Source organism: Vipera ursinii, assembly GCF_947247035.1.
Source record: "Vipera ursinii genome assembly, chromosome: 1".
Lineage (NCBI taxonomy): Eukaryota > Metazoa > Chordata > Lepidosauria > Squamata > Viperidae > Vipera > Vipera ursinii.
In genome coordinates, this window is record NC_139512.1 from 67198042 (window position 1) to 67220055 (window position 22014).

The 22014-nt window shown below is 40.2% G+C and overlaps 1 protein-coding gene across 2 annotated transcripts in view; it reads left to right on the plus strand.

Moving 5' to 3' along the window:
* The window catches only part of MAPKBP1 (mitogen-activated protein kinase binding protein 1), a 151921-nt gene that overhangs the window by 42632 nt on the left and 87275 nt on the right, over window positions 1-22014 (plus strand). For both annotated transcript variants that reach the window (XM_083365781.1, XM_083365782.1), the window contains exon 3: window positions 10286-10377. In XM_083365781.1, the coding sequence (XP_083221907.1) occupies window positions 10286-10377 (92 nt within the window). The remainder of the gene's footprint in view (window positions 1-10285; window positions 10378-22014) is intronic.

Below are 22014 nucleotides of genomic sequence, written 5' to 3' on the forward strand. Positions count from 1 at the left end.
GCTGGCAGAAGAAGAAAAAAATAGCCAGCTACTACAGTATCCTTGATTAGGATGAGCTTGGAAGAATTCAGAGCAGCAGTACTAGCAGACAATTTTGGTGGACTGTTTTTCATTGGGTCACAAAGAGTTGGAAGTGACTGAACAGTAAAAAGGATGTTGGGGGGGGCGGGCTTTGGTAAAAAGAATTTGGTCATTTTAGGAATTGTAATTTGATTGGACAGAAAGCAGTTAGAGCTTTTTTGTTAGAATGAAAATATAATTAATTGGATTGGAAAGGGATAGAGTCAAATTACCTGTCCATTGATGTAATCTAGAATAAAGCCTCTATGGAAAGGGATTCTCCACGCCCTTGTTTGGATACATCCAATGGTATATCATTACATAAACTGATTTATTTTTTTTATCCCATTTATATCCCGCCCTTCTCCGAAGACTCAGGGCGGCTTACAATCTAAGAAGCACAAATCAATGTGCTTAGCAATAAACTGATTGATTTCACTGTCAAATTGCTGTTTCTGTTAGGAAAGCCCAGAATCTATTATCTGTGATGTTTTATTAGCATTTGTTTAAAACACTGGCTGAAACCCAGTACGGTTTTCTGCCCATTTTTTCTGCTGTATTTATCTTCCCTTAAAAGCCCACATTGGCTTTCAAGTGTGTTTGTTACACACCCCAGAGTATGAAAATATGAAGGCACCTTTCAGAATAGAACTCATTCTCTAGTCTGAGACCATCTCAGAGAGAAGGGATGTAAAATCATAACCTAATACATTATTGTTTATAGGTGTATATGATAATATTTGTATTGATATATCATATGAGCCATTTCTAAACTTTTTAATAGAAGACAAGTATTATTTTAATGTGTAAAATTTAATTGTGCAGTTTATAAACACTAGCATTCTGGAGACATACCAGGAGTGGTAAAAGATGCTTTCATAATTAAAGAATGACTAACAGTAATAAATCCCAATCTCTCTATTAACCTTGGAAAAAAAAGACTCCAATTTTTAAAACGAGTTTACATTACTCAGAGGAATTTTGCTTTAAGCTTTCTTTGAACTCCTGCAGATGCTTCCTTTTTTTTTTCTCCTCCTTGAATTGAATCCAGAGTTTTGGTAACTGGAAATAGTCTTTTCATTAATCATTTTGGTCATTGCCTTGATCTCTTCAGGTCAACATATGTACTGTGTTAGGTGATCACAGAGTTATAGACTGAATCATACCTGCAGATGAAAATAATTTTAGGAGTGCTTATGTGTCTGTCACAAACAAAGCAAGGAACATAACTCACATTGCTACTACACATTACCACAGCCAGGTTTTGGTACAACCAGTTCCTTAAATTCAAAGCAGTCAAAGTGCTAATATTTAGTCTAATTATTGATCAGCATTGTAAATGCTTCATACTGAGGGGATTGGTTATTTATTCAGCCTGATGATTTTTAGTCATTTGGCCAAATAAACCACAAAATTAAGAAGTATTTATAAGCAACCTAGCTATTAACATTTTGACCACTTAAGAAATGAGAAAGATTAGTATTTCATTAATTTTATTCCTAAGAAGCTAGCTTACCCCTGATTTTTTCTACGGGTCCAAAATACATTTTCTATGAGAAGCCCTGACCTCCTTGTTTGCCGGTCATAACCACAAAGATACAACAGTTTTGACTTAATCTGCTTTGATTTAAAAGGTGTTACAGAGTGTAGGATGGAAGTGTGCTATTTTCACTTAGAGAAGAGAGTTTAATTCATCTTCTAGGATCTGCTGTCTAAAGATTTTTGGGAACAAATGAAACAACACTCTTCTCCTCTTGCGATCTAGAGAACAGGCTGACCTCCAAAATATTTGGGTTAGATAAATAAATACCGTAATCTGATTTACAACAATTTCCCAAGCAATTAATTGATACCATCTTTACATATTTATTGTATAATGTACTTATGTCAAAATTATTTGATCAGAGATGATAACCTAAGGTAGACACGTCTTTTGTTTATGTCGTTAATGTACTTCTGATACTATTTTTTAGATCACTTAAAACAATTGCCTATCTCCAGTCCTGGTATGCCTATTTTGTTCCTGCTTAAATTATAGAGTGTTCCAGTTTTAAAACTGTTATCATAAAACTAACTATCATGAAGGCTTTAGATGAAGTAACAAAAAAATAAAAATACAGCAATCCATTTTGGAATAACAAATGTGTTTAAGATGCTGCAAAATGACGTGTTCTAAGTTGAATACCAAAGAGAGAGAGAGAGAGAGAGAGAGAGAGAGAGAGAGAGAGAGAGAGAGAGAGAGAGAGAGAGAGAGAGAGAGAGAGAAAGAGAGAGAATGAAAAGAGGAAAGGATGTATTTTTGCCTTTAACTTGTTACTCCTTTCTTCTGTCATGCTAGTTGATGCTAATGGGAGTTAAATTTGAAAACATCTGGAAGATCAGCATAAGGAGAAACTGTGTATTGTTTATGCAATAAAGTCATAACATTCTTAGCTTTTAACCTCCTTTTCAGATTTTAGTTTTCACATCACTTAAAAATATAATAGAGATGAAAAACCTGGTAAAAATCAGCTCTTTCGGCATGATTTAGCTCAAATGGGATATATCTGAAGTGCATTATAAAATCTTAAAATGAAGCTTGTGCAGTGGAAATGTTCAAAGGCTTTCTAAGTACAGCAGCATACTGTAATTACTTTGTACTGAACATGTCAAATAAAGTCCAACAATGACAGGTGTGAAAGGTTGAGCTTGTTTATTGTTGGAAAGCAACTTCAAGATAGGTATTCTCACAATGAATTTCTCTTTGTACTGTTTTTTGTATTATGACTTGATCCACAAATTTTATGATTTTCAGTTGCTATGCAGAAAGCTTACACAAGGATGTTCTTTTTTCCTTCCCACTCAAGGCCCAGAGTTACCTTATTGGGGTGATTGGAGGTATAAATTTTAATATTTTTAATCAGGTTGTGGTTGAAATTGCAAGTCAATCCAATGCTGACATTGCAAGCATATGAGGTATATTTTGAAGCTTCATCACATCAGATCCCTACTAACTAGATGTTTTTATTTATATAAACATTTTTTACAGCTGCCCATTACATATCTGCCACTCTGGGTAGCTAACAACACTTCCACCCATTAAAAAAAAGAATAATAAACTGGGAACACATCCTGCGATGATACATTTAACAACATAAATAACAACATTTGTTTATCCCAGATTCTTGGGAAGGACTTGACAGGTGGACAAAAATGCCAAATCCAATCTAAATATCTCCTGACTGTGCGACCAACCATCATCATGCAGCTGTAATAATCAGAAAACATATATCATCCAACCATGTAGTGAGGCTCACCTAATGTGGACGGAACCGGAGAGCCCAAGATGACGTCCAATTGTGTGTCATTTCTTGAGAGAGTTGCCCCATTCAGAGACAAAGATGAAAAATCTTCAGATACAGAAGCTCCCACAACCATAGTCACTTGGTTGTGCCAGGGTTGATATTCTGTTCCTGTTCATCCCCATCCACACCCTCAAAACCTTTAGACATTGAGAAAAAACATTGATGGCATTACTTGGTCAATCAGGAGCAGAGAACATACAACATACTGATAATACTTCAACTCATGCTAGTAGATGATCTTACCCACTAGCTTCACGTAAAGATTAAAGAGAAGTGAGGAGAGAACTGGGAGAATTACTCCCTACTTCAAAGAAGCATTCACCATCACCTTCCACATCCCCTATTTGAAACCTTCCAAATCCCAGACTTTTCATTTACTAGTTTTTCCAATTAAAAAAATTACAGCTTTCTTTTACAGATAAAATAAAAAAGGCTCCAATTTTGTCTCATTGCACACAATATGGAAAGAGCAAGTAAAATGGTTGTTGTAGCTACAGGATGCAGATTGACTCATTCCAGCTCCTACTGTTGTTCTGTACTTTTGTCTTCACACATAGTGTAAAAGACAAAGAGAAGGTTGCTGAGTATAGCTGAGAATTAGCATTGAGTGAAATAATTCAAATGCTTGAAAACCCTTTTGTCACAATCCTGAAATCTCTTCGTTGTTTGGAAAATGAAGCCTTGAAATGGAAGAATCAAATTCCTTGTTGGAATGATTGAGCATTTTTAAGAACTCAACAATATTCATTGATCAACTGAATATAGAATATATGAAAATTCAGTTATAGGTAATCAATTCAGAGTTGCCATTGATAGTCTTGTGTTAATGAAAGTGTTTAAAAGCTTGGGATTGTTCACGTTAAGTCTGCTGGGCCATAAACTATTAGCCAGCCATCAAATTAATATATGTGATTTCAGCAAATGTTGCTGGCTACTATCTCTGGCTACTTTTTTTAAAATATAATTTTTATTAAACTTATCAAAAAGAGAAGTGAGAAAATGGGGAAGGAAGAAGGGGGGGTAGAGAAGTGTAAGACAAAGGGGAAGAAAGAAAAGCTTTAAATTCCAATTCTTTTCAGTGCAATAGAATAAAATAATAATAATAGTCTTTTTACTTTTGTATACTTAAGATGGCTATCTTTGCTAGTCCCCTCATTTTTCCAGCCATTCTTCCGTTGTGGGAAACTTTATCTGGCTACTTTATAGAAGTTGCAATACAACAATTATGTTTCATAAATTCAAGGGATTGACATGGACAGAATCATTGAACTGCTGGGTTATCTTCATCACCAGACCATAACTAGCATGACATTAATCCTTGTCAATGAAAAGCACTTCTGTCTTTTTGCACTGTCAAGAATGACTAAGCCACGGGTGTCAAACTCACCACGTCACGTGATGTGTCACAACGTATCACGACTCCCTTTTGCATTGCCGGCAATGAGGTGGGCGCGGCTTTGGTATGATGAAACCGGCCTGCAGGCCGGCAGTTTGACATCCCTGGACTAAGCGTTCTATTTTTTCTACATGTTAATATGGACAACCAAATGATTTGTCAATTGTAAAAGACACAGTATTCCAGGGGTGTCAAACTCAATTTCATTGAGGGCCGCGTCAGCATTGCAGTTGCCCTCAGGGGGCCGGGTGGGTATGGCCAGGGTGGGTGTGGCCTACTGGGTGGGCGTGGCTAGAGTGCGTATGGCCTACTGGGTGGGCGTGGCCAGCTCTACATCGTTCGCATCAAGGGTGCCTATGGGGGCCCGGGCAGGAGTGGGACAGATCTGAGGGTCTCTGGGCAGAAGGAGGGTCTCTGGGCCAGGGCCAAGGCAGCGGGGGCCGTTCCCTCACTGTTTCCAGGATGGCTTCTTGGGCCACATGAAAGCACTTTGTGGGCCAGATCCGGCCCCCGGGCCTTGTGTTTGACATGTCTGCAGTATTCTTACTTTGGAATCAAGGAGTTAGATTATTAATTGCCCTATATTGTATGTCTTATTCACAGTTATTGTTCTTGTTGCCAAGTTAGGGAACATACATGATAAATCCTAACTATTTATTGATGAACCTAGTATATGATGCCTATCTATAAAAGCTGGTGATGTTTTGAAAACACCCAGCAACTTCTGAGTTATGGTATGGCTGTATTATAAGGGCCGTAAACACTGCTGTGAGTAGTTAGTGGATGTAGTGAACTGTTTGCTTCCCATAGAATACTCCCATTGAGTACACCTTTAAATATGTAGCAATTACTTTTTCCTTGTGTAGTAGAGAACCTATTTGAGAAGAAAACTCATGTTTTCTTGTTTTACTGGATGTAGTTTTTGCAGCAGTCAATCGGGTCCTATTCTATTTCATTTGTCTTTTAGAGTTTGTATCTGTCTATTTTGTCATTTAGCAGAAAGTCCATGGAAGGCATGGATAAGAACAAAATAGAATAGATTTAGAAACTCACTTTTCAAGTTATTGACAGTCAGTGTCAGCATCATCTCCTGATCTATTCTACACCTTGGGGAAATCTCTGAAATATTTGCAACACATTCATTTTTAAAGTTCCTGAGTTGGGCTGGGCAGCTACTGGCTGTGAGTCCCAGCACATCAGTTACAGCAGCCTTTTTCAATCTTTTTACCCTGGAGGAAGCATTGAAAACAATGCATAAAATTATTAAATCTACAGGTCACTGTATATTATTATAGTCAGTAAGTTGTAGATTGTTCAATAATAATTGTCAGTGCTCTTTTGAGTAGAGAATATCTTTTTTTTGTGTGGATCTTTTATTTTGGCCAACTTACTAGCCTATTGTTTTTGTTTTGTATCCCTTCCCCCACAAAGGATACCAACTCTCTCAGTTCCAAAAATGATGTTTATTCCTCCCCCCCCCAATTCCAATCTCTTGAAGAACCCTTGTTGAGCAAAGCTGATTTACAGCAACCCACCTTATGCAATCTTAGTAACAATTTCAGTTGAGTCAAACAAAACACTGTGCAAAACTGAGCTCCCGCCCATAATATTTTCTTGGCTAAAAGGAGTGGATGATGTAGTGCTTTTTTTGAAAAAACAAAGGGAATGTTTTTAAACGGCAATGTCCAGTTAAATTCTCCTGTGTTCAGTTACCTAACGGATATTAAAGAATTTGCCAGAAAGATAATGTGAGCTAAACAGTAAGCAAAAAGGCAGTGTTCTTGTTTCTGAAAAGGCAGGGTTTTTTTGTTTTCGTTCTGTGGCTTCGTCATTCTCATTTTAAGGCATCTGGTACATAAAAAATTGAACTAAATGTCATAAAGGGGGTGGAGTGGGAAGATTGGTGGTAGTTATGAATCTTTTTTACCTTCAGACTTCTAGTTTGGTTCTAGAGCTGGCTAGTGAACTGTTAATGAAAGAAGCACTTAAGAAATATCCCTGGGAGCAACAATTATCTTACAAATGAGAAAGCCTGTTTTAACAAATCATCTTTGTGACTAAATATAGGTGATCTGCTCCCACAGGATTTTTTCAGGTGTGCCCTGAAGCTGCTTACCAGAGTTCTTGTGGGAGATTTTTGAGAAGTCTAGAGCAGGGCTTTTCAATCTTTTCACCCATTGTACCACTTTTAGGATAAAGCAATATCCAAGTACCACCAGTTGCCCAGCAAGGTGTCAAAAATTTGACCAAAAAAAGAAGAAAAAGAATGATAAAAGTACAGGTAGACCTTGACTTACAACAATTCGCTTAGTGACTGTTCAAAGTTACAACGGCATTGAAAAAAGTGACTTATGACCATTTTTCACACTTACGACTGTTGCAGCATCCCCAGGGTCATGTGATTTACATTCGGATGCTTGGCAACTGATTCATACTTATGACATTCACAGTGTCCCAGGGTCCTTCCTTCCTCCCCTCTTTGTCCCTTCCTTCCCTCCCTCCTTCCCATTGTCCAGCACTACGCCGCCCAGACCCCAGCCTGGTTTTGGCAGGCAGTGACGCATTCTCACCACACGGAGTGGCTGGACGAAGTGAACCGATGAAAATGACGGCCCTGCCTGTGTACGCGCAGAGACAGGGTCGTGATTTTTGTCAGTTCACTTCGCCTGGCCGCTCCGTGTGGTGAGAATGCACTGCTGCCTGCCAAAACCAGGCTGGGGTCTGGGCAGTGTAGCGCTGGACAATGGGAGGGAAGGAGGGGAGGAAGGGACAAAGAGGGGAGGAAGGAAGGAAGGGCGGCTGTATCAGCTGTAGCCTGATGCTGATCCTGGGGCTTCACTTAGCAAGCAGCATGTTTTCCACAAGCAAGTGAGCTTGGCAGGAGCCCAGGATCAGTGCCGGGCTACAGCTGATACAGCTGCCCAGAAGCATGGATTTGCGTGTGTACTCACCCCTTGTGCCACCGTTGCTGTGAGTGTTGTGTGGGTGGCGGTAGCGCCATTAGTATCACGCGGGTGGCAGTATTGCCGCGAACCTTGTGCGGGTGGTGTCAGTGCCGCAAGTGGCAGGTGGGCTGCGGAGCAATCCTCGCACGGGGGCAGTGGCGTGAGCCTCATGCCAGGGCAGCATCACTGCGGGCTGCGGTGCGATCCTTGCACCTGGGCGACATTCTTGCTGGCCGCGGCATGATCCTAGCGCTGGTGGTAGCATCACCGCAAGCCTGGCGGTGGCAGCACCACAAGCCTCACACAGATGCCGCCGTCGCTGAGAGCCTTGTGCACATGCTTGCAGCCCCGTTTTGCCCCATTTTACTAATTTCTCTTGCCACGTTTGTTCAGTGAATCCCTGCAGTTGTTAAGTTAGTCCCAGAGTTGTTTAACTGAATCCGACTTGTCTTTGCTTCTCAGAAGGTCGCAAAAGGGGATCATGTGATCCCCCCGGGACAGTGCAACTTGCAAGCAGCATGTTTTCTGCAAGCAAGTGAGCTGGGCAGGAGCCCAGCATCAGCGCCGGTCTACAGCTGATCCGCGCTTGTGGGCGGAAGTGCGGCTCAGCTGTAGCTGCACACTTGCTTGCGCTTCTGGAAAACATACTGCTTGCTAACTGAAGTTCCAGGATCAGTGCCGGGCTACAGCTGATCCGCGCTTCTGGGTGGCTTATCAGCTGTAGCCTCCACTACAATTATCTAGGGCTTGCGTACCACCAGCCAGGTGCTAAAGTACCACTGGTGTTATGCGTACCACTGGTTGAAAAACCCTGGTCTAGAGTCTTTGGAGGATGGCTAGGAGAGATCACTGAAGGCTGTTGAAGCTGGAACCGAAGATACCATCAGTGATTCTAGTTCTTCTACAGAAGAGTTGATATTCAGCCTAGTAAAGTTGAAGTTAATGATCTTACGCAAACAGTATATTTGCACAATAAGTTAAAAAAAACCTGCAGTTGATTTGTAGAAAGAGCAGATGGAGCATTGGCACCGATGTTGTGGTGCTACTCTGGGAGAAGACTTCCACTTGCAGATCCACATGAGAGAATGCCAGTAAAAGGGCTGGCAAAGCATTTGAAAGAAGCTGTGTGATGGATGAAGAAAGCATCAGTCAAAGATTTAAAGTAGTTGCACCATGATTGCTTTCGCTTCCTCCCCTCGTTTGCCATGTGTGTGTAAACCCAGATAGCACTTCAGCTGAGACCACCAATTATAGTAAAGTATTTCCATACCAATAAAGATGGCTCTTAGAGACATTGAATGAAGATGTGGCTGCTTTAATGCTTGGAGGAATGTGCTTCAGTCACACCAAAACACTTTGTAAATAACTCTTTCATGTGTCATCACCAGTATGTATCTTTGGGTGTGGGTTTAAGGGGGGGGTGTACTCTATGAAATAGTCCCTTTTCTTCAGCTACATTGCTACTTTTTAATAGGTAGAAGTCTGAATAGCTTGTTAGGACTGCAGGGAACAAAAAGCAGATTGGTGCATCCATTGAAGAACAATTAATCAGTGGAACGACTTGCTTCCAGAAGCTGTGGGCGCTTTAACACTGGAGGTTTTTAACAACAGATTGGACAACCATTTGTCTGAAATGGTATAGCATTTCCCGCTTGAGCAAGGTCCCTGCCAACTCTGTTATTCTATTAAGTTCAAATATCTGGTTGTTAATTGGCTTAACCATTGTGGAATTGCTACAAAAAAAACTTAAATTGATACTATGTTCATAATATATTTACAAAGGCAAATCTTACTTAGTTTCAGGTTAAATGAAATGAACTGAGGGACAGTCCAACCTCTAATACCTTAAAAGATTTGCCCTTTTTAAAAGATTTGAAATCTGTCCTTGTCTTCTAGAAAACTTTGGAAAGGCACTTTCTCCAAGTGTTGCTGAGAGTTTTACAAATATCTGTGGAATATTGTCCCAGACGATTTAAAAAAAAAAACCTTGGCAGGGAGAAGGGTGCCCTATGCTCCTTCTCAGGCTTTCAGCTTGATCGCCTCTGTTTTGGTTTCACTTTTGGAAGCGACTTTCAAAATGTCATCTGATCTCCATGAGAGAAATAATACACTGAGTAAACTGATGCATAAAATGAGGAGACTATAGCACAGTGGTGGAGAACCTATGGCACATGCTCTGTGGGCACATGCACCGTTACCCCAGCCCTGCCTCTTCCCATGGCCCCCTTCTCACCAGCAGCCCCCCCTGGAGGAGAGTCACTCCCAGGCGCGGTCCACACGAAGATGATGCAGCAGGGCACGGGCAGAGGGTGTGGCTGCCATGGCGCTGCTGGGCCGCTTGAGTGATCTGCGGGCCGTGGAGGTGGTGGGTGGCCCAGCGGGCAGGGCGGAGCAGGAGTGGAGGTGGGGGGCGGGTTTTGGGCATTCGGTCTCTAAAAGGTTCACCACCACTGCTATAGCACATGCACAATATGCAATTGTACAGTATGCCAAAGCTATATACAGTATATTCATTATCTTTGTTTTTTTAAAAAAACTAGGTGACTTTAGAAAAAGTGCTGGGAATCACTGTGCCTGGTGGCAGAGGATTGGCCTGTGATCCTAAGAATGGTCTCATTGCTTATCCAGCTGGGTAAGTTGTTAAAGGCATTCTTTAAATGACTGCAAGACTACTTAAAGATAAAATCTCCCAAACATGTCATGTAGTAGAGTGAGACTTGGAAATGTTTTCCTAAATTCATTCCAATTATGATGTATAAGCAATGTTAACTTAAATTGTTGCTAGAAGGAATAAAACTCTTATATTTTTCATCTGTCATCACTAATGAAATCTTTTTTGTCATGTTTCTGAGATTTCTTTTTTTAAAGGAAAAGAGGTATATTAACCCTGGTAAGGTTTACTGCACTGATTATCTTTCTTTGGTGTCAGAGTGGTTAGAATGCAATATTGCTGGCAAACTTTGCCCACAGCCTGGAGTTCGATCCGGACAGAGGTCAAGGTTGACTCAATCTTCCATCCTTCCCAGGTCAGTAAAATGAGAACCCAGATTGTTGGGGGCAATATGCTGACACTATAAACCACTCTTAAAGCACTATGAAGCCGAATATAAGTCTAAGTGCTCTTGCTATTGTATTGGTATTTTTGAGGTTCCTCTTCTTGTTTTATGATAAGGTTTTTTTTAAAAAAACTAGAAGGTTAAACAAAAGTCAGAAAAATGTGAATCTGAATTCCTCATGAAGCTGGAGTTGCCCTTTTAGAATGAGAAATAGCTGTGTGATACGAAGATTTATGAGCCAAAGTTCCTCTTTCATGAATAGTTGTTCTGTGTTGTAATATTGGTCCTGGGATTAGATTGTTCTTCCCAGTATTTCTTAAATGGGCCAAAATAATTACCTAATTGGTGGATAAATTTAGTGAGTGGATCCCTTCCATCGTATTAATGGAAGCAAATATTCATAGGCAGTGTACTTTGGGTTTTCCTGGAAGCCAGTGAAGATGTTTGAAATGTGACTAATCACCACTGGATTTGACATAATTTTCAGTTAGGCTTTACACGTATTCACAGAGAGCAAAACAATAGTTTGAAACAATGGATTCAAATTATTAGCTCCAATGTTCTCAGACCACATCATCCTTGTCCACAGCCCCATTCTCTTTTTGTGGTGCCAGAAGATTCCCCCAGTCCTGAAAGTGGAAATTCTGCAGCAATCTAATCTATTTTTTTCCCCAAAGAAAAAAAAATCAGAGCAGTAAACTGACCAGGTTCAATATAACTCTTTTTCTTTGAAAAAGAAAACTTAGAAAATAATTTCGTATTTTGATATCAGGGTCTTTGGTGATGCTACTGCTGGGTTCCCAACTGCCTTCTAGCCCAATCTTAGTACTGTAGCTGTTGCTCTGATTCTACTAATACTACGAGTAGTGTAGTCCCACTGCGAAATAAATAAATAATAATTCCCACTCCCTGTTTCAGCAAAGGATGGCTGAATGCTATTTTGGAAAGACAGAGAAAGGGCTGGTAGTCTTTTCTTGGAGCCAATTTCTCTTCCTTGCATGGGCCTGGTGTACTCTTGTCTTTCTGTGCAAACAGAGCCAAATGGTTAAGAAGGGCGGAGATCCAAATTAGGAACTGTAAGTAAGCATTTTGAAAAGCTGACATAGGTCAGGCAGTCCTGCAGTTTCAAACTGCAGTGATTCAGGAGTGCAGTGAATATTTAGATTGTTTTGATAATTTCATTTTGCTAATGTCAGTGGGTGGTTCCCAAGAATTTCAAACAAGAAGAAAAGAAATTGAAGCCAGTCTTAGAAGGCTGTTGGTTTGGCCACAGTGAATCTATAGAGGAGAGAAGAACAGCAATCATTTTTTCTCATAGCTTGGTTATGCTATCCTTGAAAGCATCTTTTGTCACTGAGCTACTCTACAGTTTGCTCAGACTCTGATAAACTAGAAGAGATGTTTTCCTTCAGAAAGAAGGCTGCAAAATCTGTAGGATATAAGAAAGGTGGTGACACTAAGATGGGAGGCCTGTTTGGTAAAATCTGGATATACTTCTAAAGTACAGCCATGTAGTTGGGGATGATGAGAGTTGTATTAGCCTAGCCTACCTGGAAGGCATTGGATCGGGGAAGACTGTTCATCCCAGGTTACTGTGGGTTGAAGATGATATTTTACCTGCTGTGTTATTCTGTCAATTCAGCTAGTATATAAGTCCTGAATTTTGGGATTTGGAGGCAAGGCTAAATATTTAGACTTCTTGGCTGGTAAAAAAAATGAAAGACTTAGCTAGGTACTGAAGGATATTTGCTAGGCAAATGAGCCAGAATGCTGCAGCAAAATTAAATCAAAGGAGGGGCTAGGCGACAAGACAAAATCAGAAGTTGCCTGCTGGAGTCACCTCTTTCCCTCCCTCCCTGCTACCTCCCAAAAAGAGCCATGGAGATGATCTTGAGGGAAATATTCAGAAAATAAAAGGAGCAGAAGCATTCCTTGAGCCCTGGAAAGAAGACTGTATTGGGAAGAGACTCAGGGTGGTTCCTCCTTGACTTAGTGAGTATAAGAGGGAGGGGTAAATAAATATCGGAAAACTTGCAGTATTCTGTTAATACAGCCTATCTCAGTCTTCTTGTGGAGTCTGTTTCCAGAACTGGGCCCAGCTTGAAAGGTTGACACCCCCTTCCAGATATAAGATATTAAGAAACTAAGTGTTGCTTTGAAGAGATGCTTAATGTCCCTTGCGGTTGATTTTTGTGTGGTCATAAGGTTGGGGTTTTTATCTATTAAACTTGTTTATCACCCATCTCACCACAAGGTGATTCTGGGTGGCTTACAGCATCTTAGTTTTGCTGCAGAATGATGGCTTTATATAGCTGTCATGCTACATTCTCTGTGTTCTATAGGTAGCCACACGGTGCTGTTTGCTGTTTGTCCCATGAAATACTACAACGACAGCCTCAGCAAACATGTCTTAAAGCCAGGAAGGCTGTTTTTGACTGCATGTGTGCTGGTTTTAGAACTGCATGTTTCATTCTCTGTTAAAAGAATTGCCGCTATGATTGTGCATACTTAATAGCACAATAGCAGAGCTCAGAATGGGTTTTAAAAGAATGTCAATGAAAATCAGTGAAAATGTAGAACCATGCATTTAGTGGGCAGCGCACTCAGCTAATATTGTAAGCTGCGGGAGAACAATGGAATCAAAATGTGGATTCAAAGGACTACAAATCTTTGGTAGGTATGCCAGGCGTGGGAACAAGAGAAAAAATAAAATTAGTTGACTTTAACTGGGAGGGACAGAATCTAGTTAATAGGATTACTCCCATGTATTTAATAAGCCTCCACTTCGAGCAAATGAAAATTTTAAATCAGTAGCAACTTTTGGAGGGGTTCTGAGAGCCACACCCAGAGCTTTGGAGGATTAGATCTCAGGATTGCAGCTTGAAAGCAATAATGGTGTTTTTATTTTTTCCTGCCAAGTGAACTTGTTCGTCATGCTCACAGCCTCTAAAACCAGAAATCATTTCTATTTCCACTTGATAAGGAAATGTTTGGGAAGTCAGACTAAGGATATTTTAATAAAGCCTGAGAAACTGCAGGAATCTTTAGGCGTCTTTAGCATTTTCAGAAAAATATAGGGAGCTGAGAAAAAGGAAATTTCTCTGAACTTTTCAGAAGAGTCTTGTAGGTCTTAGTAATGATCAAAAACAAAACTAGTTTCTTCAAAATCTCCCAGTAGAATAATATTAAATTCTGCCTAACTGGTAATGCCAAAGTGTAAATATATAAGGAAGCAGAAGTCTAACAAATACATAAATCAGCTTTCTAAATTTGGTTAAAGGGATCATGGTTCATAAACTCTACAGTGTGATTTGGCTAAATAGTTACTTGTCCGTTATGGTGGGCTGTTTTATGTTGCTGGGGCATATGCCACTGTCAAGACATAAAAAAGAAATGGTTGGCTGCCCTAATTAAATTGCAGGGTCAGTTTGTTTTCTCATGTTCTCAAGGAATGTATACCTTCTTGGCAGGGTGCAGAAATCTGCTTGGCACTGTTGTTACACTGACTATGGAGTTTTTCTTTCTGCAGCCTTCTTCTAAAAAGAAAATGCAGTGGCGAATAGAATTTGCTGGATTGTTTGTTCTTGGAGTAATATGCATTTTGCTGACTGGAGCAGTGCACAGTATGCTTGACACCACATGGATGCCTTCCTTATAGTTCTTGCATATGTCTTAGTTCTGCTCTGTTCCACTCCAAATATCCCATCAGGTGACTCAACTTTTACTAAATAGTGCCAATACAAGGCAGGCCTGAGATTCAACTCACTTGCAATTTCAGCTCAGCGCCCAACTTCGTAAAAAGCATTATTTTTACAGCAGTTATTGGGAAGCCCACATTCATGTAGCTGTTAACGTTGTTGGACCCTGGAAAGAATTAATCTCACAGGAGATTAATTCCACATCAAAATCTTGTAATTTGCTTCTGAATGTCTTTTAAAATTTCCCTTTCTTTATCTGTCTGATAAATGCTAATGTTAAATCCCATTTGGCATCTGCTGAATTGATTTGTTCCAAAACAGAAACCCCAATCGTAATAAGTTTAACTTTGCAAGTTAGATTTCTCTTGCAGAATTCATAAATTGCAAAGTGCCTAATACAGTACCAGAGTGGGTTTCCAGGTCCTGTAACATTGGCTTGGGGAATGGAACTTTGCGTGGCATGTTCTCTCAGGACAGCCAGCCTGAGACTTGACTCAAGATTGAACCTGTAATTTAAAGGCAATTTTAGTCCGCTGTAATTGGTGCATAGTGTAGCTCTTCCTCTGCTGAGTTAAAAGATTAATGTTTTAAATGAACATCAGCGGGAGGAGGTATAGAAAGTGGCAGAACAGATGACAATCCCTAAATGCCCTTAGAATCTTTGTTGTTCTGATTGTTATGAGGTTTCTCCTTTCTTTTGGTTGCCAGGTGGAGATCTTACCTTCTTGCCTTTTCTTGTCTATTCCTAGAAAATGTTAACGAGGACTAATGGTGACAGAGACTTTTAACCCTTGCTGTGAACTCTCAAGATTCATGTGACTTGTGTTCATGAGATTCTAGTTTAATAATTAATCACACATTTGTATTTACTTCATAATAAATCCTAATCTAAATTCAGAATGGATGAAATGACCCCGGGAGAATCTGTGTAATTCAACTTTAGGCAAGGACCATGGATCTGGACATGATTCCCTGTCTTGTGTTCCAGTTGTCCATGCCAGCAGTGATAAAGCCACAGACCACAGGCTTCAGTAGGCCAAGAACCACATGACATATTACCAATCAATTGTACTTAATTACGTATATAAAAGTAATAAAGCAGCTTGTATAGTGAATGCCGAAGTTATTCCTTGGTTTTCAAAAATCCTCTCCTCCTCCTCCCCCTCCCCCCCGGTTCATTGTGATCCAAGAGGATATTGAGATGAAATGAACATTTTTGCTTGCTTCATAATAGCTCTTGGCTCATAGCTAGTGAGCAGCCTGAAGATACTGGCCTCCTTAAACCACAAAAGCCAAATCTTCCTCCCATTCTGGTTTAAAGCTTCATTTTTCTTCGTAATAGCTGCATTTCTTCTAACCTGATGTCATACGTTTTGCAGGGCCCTCTGTGAATAGGAGGGCCTGCACAGATTTACCTCACAAGATCCTCTGAGGCTCTATAAAGAACCCCCAGGCCCTTTCAAAGTGGAAAGAACAGACTACGCACACACACATACACACATATAATACCTCCCCCCCAATAAAACAAGAGCATCAGAAGGACCTAATGTCTACTAGATGGCTGTGGGTCCTTGGAAGAGGATAATACAGGCAGGCTATGCTTTCTTCTCTAAGTGTTGGTAGTCTTGTCTCTTTTCTTTCTCCTTGAGCTGAATGAGCTCTTTTTTAGATGAACCTGTTCTCCTCTCCATCTCCTTGGTCCCTGTTGTCTTTGCAGGCAGTAACTTTCTCCTTTTCCATGTCATTACTGTCTCAGGTAGTAGCTTCAGCTTTTCCCCCTGTCCTGCTTCTACTTCCCCAAAATGCAATTTCTGCACCTTCTCAAAACAGTCAAGGGTAGAGAACAACATAAAGGGACTATGTATAAAACATTGATCCCAACATGACAAAATCACTAATCCTAATGTTCCTGATAAAAGACAAGCTTGCCAGTACTGCCTCCTTAGCCACAAAATAAACCTGTAATGGAAAAAGGCTACCCAGTTACCATGGGAGTTGTACTGAATGTCTTTCCGCAGTGTCTTACTGTGTCATCCTGAATGCCAAAAGGGAAGGAATTAAGCCTTTCTGAGAGGGGCCACATATTAAATGACACCATGGGGCCACCATGGGGAAAGCTTGCTTTGTGCCCCATCCGCATCTCACCTCTTGCTGAGGTGGGACCATAAGTACATCTTTTTAAATAATCTTTTAGACAGGATCATTGTGGATAGGTTCAGTTAGTAAATCTCTTTTCTGCATGTGAGGTAAATTCCTTTTATTCTCAGCAGTATCTGCAACCCAAGAATTGGCCCATCTATCCTGGACTGACCTAAGACATTGGGCTACTTGAGGTGAAGGGATTTATTGGACTGGTGGCAAAATCTAACTTCATTCCTGGGCTGATGCCTAATGAAAGCTTTAGTTCTGTCAACATATCAAGGAGATGCCATAATCTACAACATGTGGGGATGTATCTCTTGACTCAGGAGCCACAGCTCACGTGTTAAACAACAGGATATGTCTCTTGAACCACTTTTTGTTTACCCCTAATCTGTGTGTTCATCTCTAACTTCTGTCTCCTTTACTGGTGAAAGAAGGGAAGGAGTTTGCAGTTCACCTCAGAAAGCCTTTCAACTGCCTTGTTTCCCCTGTTTTGTATATAAAAACTAGGCTATCAATGGGAAGAAACCTTCAGCAACTTTGTGAAAACAATCTCTCAACTGTCACAACGTGTTCAGATTTAATAATGGTGGAAGGCTTTAAGCTATTTTTATTTATTTATACAATATTTTTTTACTTTAACAGGCCAAAGTATTCTGGTTGCCCTTTTCCAGTTTCTCCCGATCTTGCCACATGCTTATGTGTGTGTTTTGTTGACGTTGCTGCTGAGATTCTGTATCCTAGGAACAAGAAGTAAAACAAAACTAAAAACCCTCAGAGGTTACTACTGAAGAGTAAAAGGACGTAAAGAGGAGAAAGTCATCCATCTGAATCCGGAGCCAGATGCTTTATGGCTCAATTTACTTAATATGTATCTTCTTTCTTAAAAAAAGAGAAAAATTAGCAAGATGCAAACCTTTGCTTCAGGAAAAGACACATATACTACGAAGCCCCTTTCCCCCAAGTTGTTCACCATCCACCAACTTCTCCTTCTTCAGATAAACGTTTTACACACCATAGCTGGCAACTTACAATCTGCCTTGTTAGACTCAAGTTGAGCCCTAGCAACTTATAAAACTAGGACTGTTTTGTGTCTAATATCAGTCACCTACTAATATTGTTTGGAATGTAATGAAAAACATAGAATAGGCTTTTCATAAGAGTTTGACACAAATTAAAAGAAAGAAAAAAATCCTTGCAACCCCAAGTGAAGGAAAAAGGGAAAAACTGATGCTGTCCATTTTTACGACCAACCCTCTCCACTTTGTCTCATTCTTCTACTCCCTGCAAACCCCCACTCCCTTACCCTAAATAAAGGGGCTAAAATGTTGCCTTTTGTGCTCTTTGCAATCGGACATATAATGTCTTGGTATTAGAATGGGTGAAGCTGTTGAGTGAGTTGCAGGAAGGTGAAAAAAAAGACAGCTGTCGAGGAATAATTCTGGGAAGGCTGAGTTGTGACAGCTTGTGAAGAAAAATAGAACTGTTGTTATTGATGGAAAGCTGGAAAGAGTAAGTTCAGGAAGTGGTACAGATCTAGAGGTCGGCCTGATTTAAAAGGCCCGGATCTCTGAATCCAGAAGAAAGCATGGTAGCATCTTGATAAGGGGACATTCTGTTAGGGGGAGTGAGAGATGCAATCCAGTTGCTGAACCTGGTGAAACACTTGATATTGACCCAGAGAAAAGCCTGAAAGAAAATAGCACAATTGTAGTACCTTGTGTGAGAGAGATTCCTAGTGCTCTTTACCCTCCTGAGAGAGCCTGCAGGCATTATCATTAAAAGAATCTGCCCTTGCTTCTCAGCACCAAGTAGATGTTATATTGTGCCCAGCATTGTAATTTGATATAATGATTCAGACAATTAAGATTAGCTTCTCCCAGTTGGGCGCCTTCCAGATCTCTTGGGATGAGCGTTTGGTCATGTTGGCTGGGAAGTGGGTGAATACAGTCTAAGAGATCTGGGAGAGGCAGAGATACAGAGAACATGATGATGATGTGAACCCTACAGCAATTATACCTTGTGGTTTATTTATTTGATTAGGTTTATATTCCACTATTCATTCAGGTCAATACAGCTAATGTAGCATTTCATTCTCTTATTTCCCTCACAAGGTACATGTAGGTTGGACTAAGAGAGAATAAGTTGCCCAAAGTCACTCAAAGATGGATTTAGATTTTTCTTTTCCAATGCAGTACCTGAACTGCTGCACCAGGCAGTCCCTTATAAACCATAAAACGAATGTATTGATGAGAATAGCTAGGAGGCTTATGTTGGCACTGTTCCTATAGTTCAAAAGAAAAATGTTAATACTGTACTTCTTCACAGTTTTGTTTTCACTGAAGTAATATGTCTATGAAGATTCTCTTCTGTGATGTTATGGTCAGTGAAAGATCTGGGTGTTTAAATGCTAATCTGCCTCTGTTATTAAAGGAAGGGTTGTGCGTATGTATGCATTTCTATAGACCTATCCAAGCCTCTCTCCACCTTTGCTTTGATACCAGAAGTAACTCTGTTGGAGGAAAAACATCTTGGAGCTTATCTGCAATGTCTGGGATATGCTTCTGCAACCCTTTCTTATATCACTGTACATCATTGCACTGTTATTCAGCTCAAAACCTAGACTAAACTTCCATCTTCCTACAGAAGGATACAAATGAATCTCTGTCACATGTACCATTGGATTTTAGCCTGCACTGTAAGTTGTCCAGCCTCTTGGTGCCTGTTGTGTGTAACCCAAAAGCAGTGTATCATTATTGGGTACCATTGGATTTTGAAAGTATGAGATCTTCCCCTCTTAAGCTAATGTTACCAGCATGAATGGCAAACTTGCTGAGTTGAGTGCAGAATGTCAATAATCTTTTCCTTCTAACACTTCATCATCACCCTGGTTATTCCTTCAATTTGATTGTTTGGTTTAAACCACATGAACTTGAGGAGCTCTGTACTCCTGAGGCATAGACTTTCAGGATCTGCTTTTTATAAACTTAGGAGATATTTTGCTTGTCATTTCTGAGCCAAGTTTCATGGAAAATGACAGTCATGTGTCTCATAGCTAAGCTATGTGGTAGGATGTGGGAGCAGATATCCCTCAGTATTTCTCCAGCCAAAAATTCTCCTCAGCACATATTTAAATATCATACTATAATAAAGAGTAAATCATACCAAATGTTGAATGACAAGTTCTTTCTTCTTTCTTTCTTTCTTCCTTCCTTTCTTTCTTTCTTTCTTTCTTTCTTTCTTTCTTTCTTTCTTTCTTTCTTTCTTTTTCTCCCTCCCTCCCTCCCTCCCTCCCTCCCTCCCTCCCTCCCTCCCTTCCTTCCTTCCTTCCTTCCTGTATTCACAAATTCCCTTTGAAGCTGCATGTTTCCAGAGTCTCCTCTCTTTTCATTTTCTTTTCTGGCACATAAATAACTACATGGATAAATGGAAAAAAATGACCTCTTAGCCAAATTATATGCTGTGCACAGCATGTTCTCAGATAAGGCTTTTCAGTCTTAAGAAAGTGCTATCCCTAGATTGGGTGTCACTCTAAATCTATGTGGGCCACTTGCACAGCTAAAACTAGACTGTTGTTTCTCTGTGTCATATAATATATATGGGTATATGCATAATTCTGTATTTATTTTTGTCATATTTATGTAGTGTATAGCTGTATTCAATGAAATTTCATTTTAATGTATTCCTGTTTAGTGTACATTCAAAGTGACAATATAGTTATTCTTCTTCTGTTCTTCTAACTTAAGCAAAATGCTTTTACTGTGGCCTGCCTGTGCTTGAGAGGGTCATAAAGTGGGTAGCTTGGAGGGAATCAGCTTCAAGCAGAGACACTAAATTGTGACTGTCTTTCTTGTGAATTATTTCTTAAATAGCTGGGAATATGTTGTCCAGCTCTGGCTCAAAGGAAAGGTAGTATTTTAAAAGGCAATTAGAAATAGGCAGCATTTGGGATTATTTAAAGCTTCATAGGGTAAAACAGTGGTGGCGAACCTATGGCACGGGTGCCACAGGTGGCCCGCAGAGCCCTCTCTGTGGGCACGCACACTGTCGCCCCAGTCCTAGGCCTTCAGCTGGGTTTTATAAAACTTTTTCGCTTTAGGCCTCCACTGCTGTGTGCAAAAAAAAAATAGTTTCAGTCGATTCAATTTAAACTTCTTGCAGGAAAAAAAAAGATCTGTCAAAGTTGGAATTGATTGATTGAACTTTTTAGTCCCATCCAGTCTGCCGTTACCACCGCAGCCAAGCCCACCCAATGGGCCACACCCACCCAAATGACCATACCCACCCAATGGGCCATGTCCACCTGGCACCCAACGACACGTAAGTGGTTTGCCACAAAAGGTTTGCCATCACTGGGCTAAAATGACAATGTACAGGTAGCTTTAGTTTTATGATGGTAATTGCGACTGGGATTTCTGTCATTAAACAATGCGATCATAAAGTGTGAGATCATGTAACTGTGCTGCTTAGTGGTGGAAGTCCCTGGTTGCTATTGTTAAGCAAATCCTCACTGGTCATTAAATGAGGGCCTCAGGTGCTCACAGTCTTTGACTTCCTGCTAGGTTCCCCATTGACTTTGCTCATGGGAAGCCAGCAGGAAAAGTCACAAATCAAGATCACCTGAATGAGGGATGCTGCGCTGGTCAGAAATCCAAGCCAGTGGCCAAGGACCCAGATTGCAGCCACATCCCTGCAGGGTTGCTGTGATGGCTGGAGAAGTCCAGAGAGCCACTTACTCAATGGCTGTTGCTGTAAGCGTGAATGATTCCTGAATGAATGGGCATAACCCAAGGACCATATGTATAAAATAAAGTGATAATAATAAAAAGCCTTCAAAAGATTTTTTCAGTAATACTCAAAATATTTTTTTTAAAAAAATGATTAGGGCAGTTAACAATTGTCACATTGTTTAGATTAACGAGATAAAATTGCATACAGTTTTTGAAGTTAAAGATCCCTGGCTAAACCTTAAAAATGGTGTATCTTAAAGTAATTTATTATTTTTTTTATGTCTGCAGTGCATAAAACCAGCTTTTTCTGCCCATTACTGGATAGTTATTATTTTGTATCAAAGCAAATAAATCCATCTCTTTTGGAGAAGGGAATGTTGGTCAATGTGTAAATACATTGTATTGAATTTTAGTTTAGGGTATAGTGGAGGTGGGACAAAATAAGAGGGATTGTGAAGTACATTACCTTGAATACTTGATGGAAAGGTGGCACATTTATCTAAAAATAAACAAGTTCAATTTGCTACACTACAGTACCTCTGCAAAGTGGATGTGTCTTAAAACAATACATGACTCAAAACATTGTTCCACTGCACTGACTCATTATTTCTAGTGCTGGGAATTTTGATTTGCATTGATTTCC